Below are 12,509 nucleotides of genomic sequence, written 5' to 3'. Positions count from 1 at the left end.
ATAAATTAGAATCTCAATCAAGTGATTTTTATCTGTTTATCTTTTCTCCATAAATAATTTCAACAAAACGAAAAGAATTAATCAATTAAAAGAATCACACAAACATTAATTATATTTAGTGAAACAGACTTTTAAATATTAACTTGCGTTTAAAAAATTTTACGTACAACATTCTCCATGTCGTCGACTCCATGGAGTCTGCTAAGATGCCTAACGACGTTATCTGGATGATGATCAAATCGAAACGCTGGCAGATTAAAAAAATTTACGAATCTATTGAAAGGAATTAATATATAATTTACAAATTAATTAAAATACTGATTCATTTAACTTTATAATTAAACCATTTAATTAATACGAACTTGGATAAATTGTGAAATTCGTATCCTCTTTCAAGTATGTGAGGGTAATTGCTAATAGTTACTGTAATTATTGGATAATTCCCTCCGATGATTGATGTGTTTCTTAAAGTATCATTTAATTGCTAAAACGAAAAATAATTATTAAAAAATAAGAATATATTAATTTAGACTGCAATTGAGCACGATAACAAACTTTTAAGCTTACGAAACGGTTTAACTTTTTAAAATTACGTTAAAATAAATAATGGAATATACATTTACGATGTCACAATTCTGATTTCTATAAATGCTACTGTATTTCCACGAAAATATTTTTACATTGAATTTCTTGAGGTGGCATCAATCTATTAATCGACACTTATTAGGAAAATTTAACTTAAAAATAAATAATAATAAAAAAATGAAAATATGAAAGGGGTGAAATTTAAAAATATGTGTTTATCTTTAATTATATATTTTTTTAAATTTCACAAATAATAATTTTGATGCCCTTAATGACTTGCAATATATTTACTATTTTCTCAAACATAAAGAATAATCAAGGACAGTTGTGACCGCCGGCGATGGAGAATCGTAAAGTTTTATAATATATTCATTAAAGTATTGTTTGTGAAGCATTTTTAATTTAAAGCATACGTCTAAATTAATTATCTCTTAACTTACCTGTACAATATTTGTGAATTTATGACTGATTTCCTCCAACGAATCTTCTTCACTTGTTGCTGTATATTTCCATTCTAAATTAATCCCATTCAAATCGTGTCGATGGAGATAATTTCTAATTTCTTCTGCCAGCAGTTTTATGTCGGAATCATTTATCTGAGATATTAAATCTAATCTTCTTAAAGTTATGATAATTTGTAAGGACGGATTTATTTTCTTCAAATCAGTTAATGATTGAAAACCTATTCGAAAATTGATATTTATTTTATTAAATATATTTTCTAAAGACTTTTTATTTCCATTATTGCAGGTATTAAGTACGAAAATTTAAAAATTTATGCCACATAATAAGACCAATCAAATACTTATTTAAACTTATAATAAGTATATATGTATCAAAATTTATTCTCTAAAATCTTTTTTATTACTATTTTAGTTTGTACTGTATATGTATTTTTTTTAAAATAAAATATATAAATGTTTTTTTAGTTGGATCATCCGCCTACAGACAGCTTAAACCGGTTCAGGATAAGAAAGTAGGATGCAGACAGCTCCTTGGAAGAGACATTTCGGGTCATCAACTTTGACCTTGTGACTTAAAGGTTATGATGTTGTCATCGGTTTCTTCTTTGTAATGTCGACACGAATAATCATTTAAAGTGACAGACAAAATTTATCTGTTATGATTTGTAAAGCAGTGAGTCATTCTTTTTCTTACTTTGCTTTCCTTATTTGTTCGTTTTTCACATTATTACATTTTTAATGAAATGTAATAATATAAAAATCGTTATTACATCAAACTTACATTAAATTACATCAAACTTACCGTTTTTAGGGTCGATAAGTTCGTACGTTCCATTTAAGTCGACGGCTTCGTATAAAATATAATTACAAAGACATGGATCTAGTTTTGTCAACGAGTTATCTTCTCTATATACGCACACTAATCTCTTTTTGGGAAATTTATTGGAATCACAAAGACCTAAAAATCAAATTTTGAAAATATTTAATAATTTCCTAGAATTTGAATGTATAAAAGTTTAACGATAAAAAAATTTACAGTTTATCATTTATCATAATTTGAAATAATTTCACTATCCATCTTTTATGATTGATTAGTAAATAATTTCGAAAGGAAATGTTACCTTGACTGGAAAAATTGTTAAAAATGGTTATTAAAATAGTTGGAGAAATTATTTTAATTCAGAATAAATGAAAATTGATTCATACATATGTGAATTAATTTTCATTCATTTATATATATAATAATAATTTTTTTTATGGATAACAGCAACGATCAAAACGCATTCACGTTTTTTTAAATACTGTATTTGAAATGAATGCTTAAAACTTCTCTCTATTCCAGTTACAAGACGAAACTGCATATCCATAGAAATTATACTAGTATTACAAATTATTTTTTAAGATATTACATAAATATTTCAGTGTTATCGGGCTCTTAATCTTGGAATTTTGCCAGAATATTTACTATAAACCACAAAAACATCTGTATATATCCTATTTAATTCTTTTACCATTCATTCATATATTAAATCGACTGGATATTAAATTCTTGAAAAGCTCGCGGGTACAAATATTTTATTTCCTGTAAATAATTTTGAATTATACATTCTTGAAAAAACATTTTATTTTGATTTTCAAAAATTAAATTTTAAGAATTAACTTGATTACCATTTAATTAATTACGATATTTTTAAATTAGATCAAAAACTGTAATCTCAAGTTTATATTCATCTATAAAATATTTCAAATAATGAATTATATAATTATTATTAATAATTATCATTTACTTTATGTATAGGATGACCAAAAGCCGTTGTTTTATTTGTTACGTTCCGGTATACTTGTAAATATGAGTGACAAACTGAGTTTAGAACCTGTGTTCTTTTACAAAATTGGTTTAAATTAATTGTTTTTAATTAATTTAGCTAATTAATTACAATTTAGTTTATACGATAGTTAACCGACTTTCGAGTCACCCTACATTTCTTGAAAGTAATCTATCTTACACAAATAAATCAAGTTATTTTCTCTTTAAAATAATAATTAATATTTGAAATTTTAAATTCGTTCTTAGAATATGATTTTATACTCACTTGTATCAGAAGCGGATACTGAACTCACCGTCACGTAGAGTAACGCCACAGCTAACGTGACGTGAGAGATCATGGACATCTGCACAAAATTATTTTAATTAAAATTAAAGAAAAAAATCCAAAAATTTAACTTTTAAAATATCTATATTTTTAAAAATATTTTAAATTAACAAGTATATCGTTTTCGTGTGAGGAAAAAATCAATAATTTGATCCATTCATCGCTGTTTTGATAGTAACGATTTATTATTCTTATTTTATTTGACCCGTGTCAGGTACCATGAAAATTCTTACATTTTTGGCACCATGTAAATTTGACCAAGTAAATAAATAGCAATTATTGTTTGTACCTTCACATAATTTACTTTTAACATTTTTTTTTTCACTCAAGTATTTATAATCAAGAAACCTGTTTGTTAATTTTTAAAATTATTAAATGGTACAAAATTGTTAAAATTTTAAATGAACTCCATAATATTAACATATGTTTATTTAATCTATTGAAATAATTCATAGAGAAAATTTTATTTATTTATATTCACAACCCTTACAGGTGATAACCGCAAACATAGTTATTTCGTTTGTTGCACTGGCTACTCGGCTTAGTGTCTTTATTTCTGAGTCATGACATCTTGATCTCTTAATTCCTTTTTTCTGGTTTTGCTATACCTGCTGGAACTTGACTATCTGTTTAAACTCCTTAGTAAGGTATTCTTGAGCGGTGCATATGTGACAATGCTTGATATAATACACTATGAATCCATTCATCAAATAAAAATATCATATCACAGTAAGAAACTGATAAGTCACACCAGAATTAATTAATACCTGTTTCACATGGTACACATGGAACAAGAAGGGGCGATGTTACCCAAACTAACGCTTTCTAGTCTTTACTACCGCCCCACTTGCGTTGAAAAGTAAACAGCGTTAAATAAATAATGTCGCAAGTAGTTGATCACTGACGAAACAGAAAAACAAGCGCATCAGATTCAAACACTAGACATGACCTATATGAACAAACACGAAACTACAGATTGTAAAATGAACTATTAGTAAAAAAGCTTTGTGCCCCTCGACCTAAAAAATGGTTCATTGTACCATCTTACAGAGAATTACTTTAGGAATCTAGTCTCTTAAAAAAAAAAATAATAATAAAAGGTTAGAAAATTCTTAGAGGAAAATGACAAACGTCACCTTTCCTCAAAAAGGAGAAGTCCAGATAATAAAGTCTGCCAAAAGAAAGAGATAAACATTATCAAATGAGGTGCAAAAAAGCCTTCTCCGCAGAGTAATAAAAGAGAAGAGAGGAAACCGAACAGAAGGATTTAAGTTTGCAAAAATGTTTACGAAAATGAAAACAAGATAAATAAATAAATATATATATATATATATCATATTTAGTAAACAATAGCCTTTGAAAATTATGAGATATCATCAAAAATCTTATAACTTCAATAATTATTAATTATAAATAACATAACGTCACATACAAAGTATAGATAATTATGTCTGTCTTTTTTTTAGTGCAAATTTGCAACTTTAAAAAATTAAAATTTTATTACTCATCCGGAAAGACGTTAATATAGCTAAAATTTTAATAACTCTACGAATAAAAGTTTATTTTTATAATTTTATAACAATAATTTACTACCATGTAACTATATATAATATAAATACAATCACATCTCGATATAGCGCCACTCTGGTTCAGCGCAATAAATACTAGCAAATGAATCATTCCCATAAATACAGTGTTAAATAGAGAAACCTTTGGTATCTGTAAATTACTAAATGTATTCTTTTTTTTCATTACAAATGACATTATCAGAAATCGTTGACTTTGAAATTCTCAAATACGCGTGTAGACATAATTACTAATATATAATTCTCATCGTGGTTTCTCGGTCTAGCGCCACACTCGATTTAATGCAAATTTCAAAATAAACAAATAATAATAGTTTTTTAAAATAAATAAACCATTATAAAACTTGGAAATCTTAATTCTTTACAGGATTCTTTCCTTGTTACATCTTTATAAAAATATTCTTTATGTAAGGAAGAATAAGGATTCTGTACATTTTATTCCCTGTAAAATTTACAGAATTCTTATTCAGGAAATGAAACTTTATTCAATCCTTTACAGGGTTGAATAAAGTCGCCCCACTGTGGGCCTGGCCGAACCTATAATATACAGTACTTACTATAAAAGGCTCTCTTAATAAGTCAATTACGGGTTCGACCAGGCCCACATTGGAGAAGCTTGACAGTGGGGGAAGGAGCGCGAAATGCCGGATTTATTCTTTCATTTAAATAAAAGAATATTTGATCCCCTCCCCATTGTGGGCCTGGCCTAATCCATAATGGGCTTACTAAAAATGGCCCTCTTAGTGCCCATAGAACAGAAAAAGTTTTAAAAAAGAATAAAATCTATTCAATCCTATAAAGGACTGAATAAAATTTCCAAAGTGTAATGGTAATTTGTTGTGTGGTGGTTTATGGAAAACAATTATTAATTGCTCCTTTATATAATACACCATTGACACATTAAGAGCCCATAAATTGTATCAATTTATGAGCTGCTAATTCAGTTAAGATCCATAAAATGATTCATAAAGCAATTAATATTTGTAATTTTTTATATTAAGCAATAAACATGAACTTACCTTTGCTGAAGGAAGTTAGGGAAAAAACAAGACATAAAGTGAAGGTCTTTCTTACACTTTCATATAACGCATGTATATATTTATAAATAATAAATGTGGGTGGCCAGAAGGGAATTTCTTAATATCGTGACTCGATTCTCGTTTCTCATTGGCAGCGATTCTAACGGATTTTTTATAAGAAGAAGAAGCCATTTATAAAATTCGAAATGGATCCCGGTCGCGTTTATGACTACGAGATTGATGACGTCACTAACTTAGCAGACGATATGACAAAAAGCAGACGATTTGTTTATTTGGGGTCAAAACGTTTAAATTTTCGCATATTAATATTTTAAATTATTTGATTAATATTTTATAATCATTCGAGTCATGCGACACGCTTCGAATTATTGTCGAAATGTCTCGCGCCATCTGAACTCGGCGTCGTAATATTTATATGTTCTCGTGACTCGATACTTTTATAAATAACATAAATTATATTTTAATAATTTTTTTGCATTTTATTTTATTAATTGTTCAAATAAATTTTCCTTTTAAAAAATATTTTTAAAAAGTTTATTATATTTATGCTTAATCGCGCCATTTTAGTGTTTATTATACTTATCGAAATATTCATTAAATTGATTAGGGAAACTTTTAAATAGCACGGATTTGCCAACATAATTATTAATATCGAATCATTTTCCAGTTATAATGTGAAACGATCGAGAACATTTTTAATCGTCCGGATTCGATCCCGGGTCCCCAGAGCGGTAGGCCATCCGGTCGAAAAATAAATTTGATAGTACCTACGAGTAAATATAATAAAATACTATTATCCCTTCTGGTAATAGTCCTGTATACGTGCAACTAGGGGCTAGCCCGCTTGCACCTAGTTCTACGACTATGATAGAGTGTATGCCAAATTGCTCTTCCGCCACCTCTCTGCATAGTTTATATCTATAACAATAAATATCAAAATACAGTAGATATTATTATAAAACTCTGCCATTTTGCGTTTCGTGACGGAGATAGAAATCATTTTTGACGTCACCATCATTTCTGGACGAGTCAAGTAAACAGACAAGATTTTTGAAAATTGTGCCAACGGCCCTTTTTTTTTCAATATATTTTTCATAATTTAAACTAAAATAAAGCATTTTAACCAAATAAATAAACATTTTATGTTTGGTTTGATTGGATAAGACTCCCAAGAGGGCTTTCTACAGGAAACTGGCCCCTATTTAAGTGTTTATGGGGAGACTGGTCCCTATTCAGGTAAAGAAAACCCGGAAAACCGCACTGGATTAGGTGCGAACCCGCGACAACTACATGTTTTCGGTAGTTTTATCTACCGGTCACTGGTAGACCATTCTATATATAAAGAAGTAGTATACATTTTTAAATTTAAAATAAAAAACGAAATAATTTATGCACCAGGTGAAACGTGAAACAACAGTAGTTTGACACAGTTCTAAACTACGTCCAGCAAAATATAGGACAAATCAAGCCAGTTTATAGTTAATTAATATTAGTTAAATCTTTCGTTTTTTCGTAAAATTTTTAATTAAAAATAACCATTTTTAAATCACATTTATATAAATAATTATGAGAAATGTCCGATTGCTGGAGGGTAAATTTACACTAATTGTCGTCACCGCTAGCAAATAATCTTGATTTTATTTCATAATAAAGTTACTTTGTTTTTAATTTTGATTGTTTTTGTTTTAAAAAAAAAGTATAATTTGTACTCGAACTTTCCTTTATAAATTACACAGGCGTGATTTGATTTTATAATAGGGATTGTTTAATAGGTTTATTTGTATACTTGTGAGCTACCTGACGAAGGGAATAGGACTTTCTGGGGAAACAGACCCCTAGTTATAGAGTTATAAACGTAAAGAAAACCCGGAAAACTCCACGTGGTCAGCCTGCGAACCCACGACTACCAGTGTAACTATCACTTTTATAATAAGGAATATTATAAAAATGCTTTTGTTTTAATTTTTAAGGCTAAAATACCAATCCATTCTATGTAAAAAGAATATAAAAGACACTAAAAAAAAAAATTCCTTAAGAGATTATAAATTTTCGATTTTATCATTACGCTTTGGCCCTTAAATTCATCAGAATGGAAGTTTTATAATGAGATTTTCTTTTTCTAAAATGTAGCATTAAATAAGAAACTGCAATTATTTAACTTATCCTTGAAAAATCTGTAGGAGAGCAAATAAACTGGATTTATATACATTTTTAACGCACGTATTAATTTATACGAATTAATTAATGCTGAAAAATCGACAAATTAAAATCTACCATCCCAAATGTAACGTGTAAGGTCTCTCTTAGAAAAGAAATTTTTTAAAAAATGAAAAAAAATAATTATCGATATGCAAATGAATGCAAAGATGATAGCAATAAAGGAATTTGATTTACCTGTAATGTCATTCGATCTATACAATGGTGAATTCCCAAGAGATCATCCGATTCTCTTTCACTTTAAACCGATAAAACGCGAACTGTTCGGTGGCAAGTACGTTTATCCCCCTCGAGTGATCATTCGATCAGTTTTAATCAAACAACCTCCTTAAAACGGAACACAGGAAGTTAACATTACTCGATATAGTAACACCCTAGCCGCGGGGGTTGGTTAACTAAAAATCATATCCGTTTATTTGTAGTGTCGTTCACCCCATTATCCAGGTGGGTCAAGTCCACTTTCTCTTTCTATTGCGGCTAAAACCAGAAACTTTTGGCGAAGTTTCCTAAATAAAAAAATTAAGATTAGGTCGAAACTAGAACTTTATAAATATTTATAGATATTCCGATATAACGGGATCGTATTTTTTCAATATATTTTAGCTAATGTTACTAGGTCTTGGAGCACAAAAAATTCCTATAAATAACACCTTGCAATGACGGAAGTTATTACTTGGCGGAAGTCATTTTATATATTTTAATTTTATTTTTATTTTTGTAATAAATATTGCATAAATACGATCGATCGCGTTGATTACTTATCTACTTTAATTAGGGCCTATATCGATTTTTATCGATAGGAAAGGTTCTCTCGAATTTCTCTTTCAATTCAACTTATCTCCTGTCGGATTTGGTCCCGAAATTGTTGATTTTTTTTTTCGTTAATTTTATTTTAATAATCTTTTCTTTTAAATATACACAAAAGGGGAATTTCTTTAAATGATTTAAAAAGGCCATACACTAAATATAATGTAGCACAAAAACACCTTTTACGGAATTTCTTTTCATACTGTCAGAAAATTATCAAATTTAACTTCCGTAAATGTCAGTTAAGAAGGAAAATTAAGAAATGAGAAATATAATTTGTAGTTTTTTTTTATTAAAAAACAATTGTAAGATGCAATTAAATAAAACCTCAAAATCTAATTTTCTAAAATTAATATCATTAGAGACTGAGGGGAGTAAATAAAACAGGGCCATTTGCAAACGTGGGTCTTCACCTCTCTCCAAAACCACAAAAATATGTAAATAAAATCAATTAAACAAAGGAAACTTTAATCTACATCATTTTTATATCGAGTTTTTTTCAGATAAAAGATTAAATTTAGGGCCTTCTCCGTCCAAGTTCTGTATCCGGAGAAGATACCAGAGCGGCTCTTGATGATCCTCCAGTTCCTTTAACTATTTAATAACGATAATGAAAGAGAACCGGGTAGAGTGGTCCTTCTGACCCTTCTCTAACCTCTAGACATTCGCTAACGACAGAAACAGTGGAGGAACCGGGACAAATGACCCTTCTACAACCTCTAAACATCCGTAAACGATACAGACAGTGGAGGGGAACCTAGCCAAATGTCTCTATTGACCATTGCTATACTGATAACCGAAATCAATACGGGTTTACAATCAAAGGATAATACTTTTTATAACGACAATAATTGCATAAATACATTTAACATCGTGCAGAATACGTTTTTCTCTATCGATGAATACTTTCTCAATTAATATTTACGAAGTGAATCATATTCTTTCAATACAATAGAGAATAAAGAATAATCAATAACTGTGTCGCTTGATTAAAATTAGGTGTAGTAATTAATAAATAACTTTAAAAAAGTCATAATATTAACATGTCAATAGCGTATTACATAACAGGTTTTTAAATGTAAATACCTTATTGTATGAATAACTTTAAAAAATCTGTCATATCTAAAAATAAGCGTAAAGAATTTGAAGCACAAAAAATATTCAAATATTCTTTGAATTTATAAAAATTTAATTAATTAAATATTATATTTAATAAATTAATTAAAACTAAACTAATTAAAATCGAATTAGGCTACCGAATATTCGGGTAATTCCCAGGGTTGAATAACAACATCGAACGAGTTTTTATTTAATAGTTGCTAAAAATTTGACCGGAAAATATTATTTTTGGCTGGTTGTTGGCTAAAATATAATGAATAACAATTATTTTGAAACAAAATAGGAAACATTGCACAAGAATAGTTACTAAAAATATAAATTATCAATGTTAAAATTGGTGTTTCCACCTCTAACTCTCGGGCAATGTTATAACTGGTTATAAAAAATTATATTACGTATTTTGTGACTTTATTGTTGTAATTATTCGTTAATAAAATTAAATAGAATTGTTTAACCATGCCGTAATTATTATTTAAATCATTTTTAATGGCAAGAAAAATTTATTAACTTGATCTTTAGCTGGTGAAGTTGAGTTGTTTAAGTCACAAGAATAACTTCTTCATGACTTAAACAACACTTCAGTTTTAAATAAATCATGCGCAATAATAATAATAACAATAAAAAATTAAGCGAGTAAATAATTTTCAAGTGGAAAATGTCGTGAAGATTAGTTTGATGGGATGCACACGAGCGATCTGTCAAGGAAGGAAACTAACCCCTATGTAGGTGTTATCCATGGGGTGCGAACCCGCGACTAACTACCAGTGTTTGGCGATTTTATCCATTATCTAAGTCACGAAGAACGTGACACTTCGTGACTTAATTACCATTAATAATTAAAGTATTATTATTTAAAATCTTGTCTAATGTCGAGAGCAATTTATCAAGTTATTTAAACGACTTAAGAATTATCCTGTTTAATAAACCATTTATTTTTTATACAGTTTAAATCTTTATATTAAAAAAAGGAGAATTCTATCGAGATTTATTTTAAGATGTAGAATAAATAATTTGAAATTTAATTAACGACCGGTTCTACTTAAAAACGAAATTTTTAAGTAAAATTCAGGACATTATTATTATTATTGTTATTTTCCACATTAAAATGTTATAACAATAATAATAATAATTGAATCTCTTTTGTTACATTATTATAGCATTTATATAATATATATATATATATATATATACATTAAGAAAATTGTTTACATTGTTCAACTTTCTAAATATGGCGTTGACCTATATGCTACTTTGATATTCCGCTTATTGTTATTGTAGATTTATAAATTGAATGATGATTCAGGTATCATTCTCTACCTTACAAAAGCTTCTTTTACTATTAAACACGAATGACGGGTTCTTATTATTATCATTTACTTTTTAAGTAATAAGATATAAATCACTTTCGCTGTTAACTTATATGTTCTATATATACTAATTTATCTAAGATTACATCTAAATTTAAAAAAAAAATTGTTTTGATCTCATTCTACATCTTTCTGTACTAGAATTGAGTTATAAAAAATTTAATGTAAAATCTAAAAAAAAAAGAACGTGTAAGTAATTTAGAATCTTCTTGATATGTGCTTCTCACACACAGGAACACAGTTAAATCTAGCGGTATACGTTGGGCCTTTCCTGAAATTAGGCCTAATCAGGTTTCATTCAGTCGGTCTCTGTAATAGGGTCTGATCGACTGAACCAATAAACCAGAAGCATTCTGTCTTATATTTATGGAAACCTTAAAATATTTTGTTAAATATTGCTCGTTTCAGTGTTTTCCTTGTTTTTTAAACAAATACTTTATATTGTTTATTAAATACTATATAAGGGTAGCCAAACCTTGTCACCATAAGAGCCATATACCGCGTATCAGAAATATGTGAATGCCACATCTTATATTGGCATTCACATATGTCAGGCTTCATCCCTCATCCCCCTTATAGGGCTGTCCCAACCCACGACGAATATAGAAAAAAGAAAAGGTCCTTTTAGTGCCCATTGGATTGCTTTGTTAACAAAGTTAATTTCATAAATAATAAGTTGTCCTAATAAACTTTTTATAAGTTAAGATCGAAAGCTGATATAACCCGATTTAAGTTTATATTGTTTAATCCAGATTTAATTTTTTTTTCTGTATTATAAAATTTTATTTATACTAAACAATAATATTAAATAGGATATTTATAAATCGATTTATTTAAGAAGTATTTCGATGTTTTCATAAGTGTTATCTTCGAATATATTTATGAAGTACAATTAAAAGTATTTTTGTAAACTCGATAGGAGCACGTCCTTATCAATTCTATAAAGATGTAAAGATAAATTTAAATTATATCTAAAAATAATCATTGATTAGATTAAATAGTAATTCGATTCTACTACTTTTTAACATGATCTTCTAGTAATTATAAATCAAATATAAGCTGTTTGTTGTTTCTTCTGTATTCGATGATAGCAAGCGCTTATTTATTTCTTACGACAAAAATGAGCCTTGGTGTTAACAAAAATAGAAATATAGTTTAATGAAGAAAATTT

General features: G+C 28.1%; 1 protein-coding gene across 2 annotated transcripts in view; it reads right to left on the bottom strand.

Annotated features, from left to right (window-relative positions):
• The window catches only part of LOC136986768 (uncharacterized), a 90,621-nt gene that overhangs the window by 6,767 nt on the left and 71,345 nt on the right, over positions 1–12,509 (bottom strand). Inside the window, exons 2-7 of one of the 2 annotated variants that reach the window (XM_067284367.1) lie at positions 5,808–5,857; positions 3,143–3,221; positions 1,852–2,007; positions 1,026–1,267; positions 363–484; positions 168–273 (exon numbers count right to left, since the gene is read on the bottom strand). In XM_067284367.1, the coding sequence (XP_067140468.1) occupies positions 168–273; positions 363–484; positions 1,026–1,267; positions 1,852–2,007; positions 3,143–3,221 (705 nt within the window). In that variant the 5' untranslated portion in view covers positions 5,808–5,857. Of the gene's footprint in view, positions 1–167; positions 274–362; positions 485–1,025; positions 1,268–1,851; positions 2,008–3,142; positions 3,222–5,807; positions 6,069–12,509 lie in introns of those variants that run through there. The other variant, XM_067284366.1, reaches the window with a different exon arrangement.

Source organism: Centruroides vittatus, unplaced genomic scaffold (assembly GCF_030686945.1).
Source record: "Centruroides vittatus isolate TY-2023 unplaced genomic scaffold, ASM3068694v2 scaffold_1172, whole genome shotgun sequence".
In the NCBI taxonomy this organism is placed as follows: domain Eukaryota; kingdom Metazoa; phylum Arthropoda; class Arachnida; order Scorpiones; family Buthidae; genus Centruroides; species Centruroides vittatus.
This window is presented reverse-complemented; position numbering and strand designations above follow the sequence as displayed.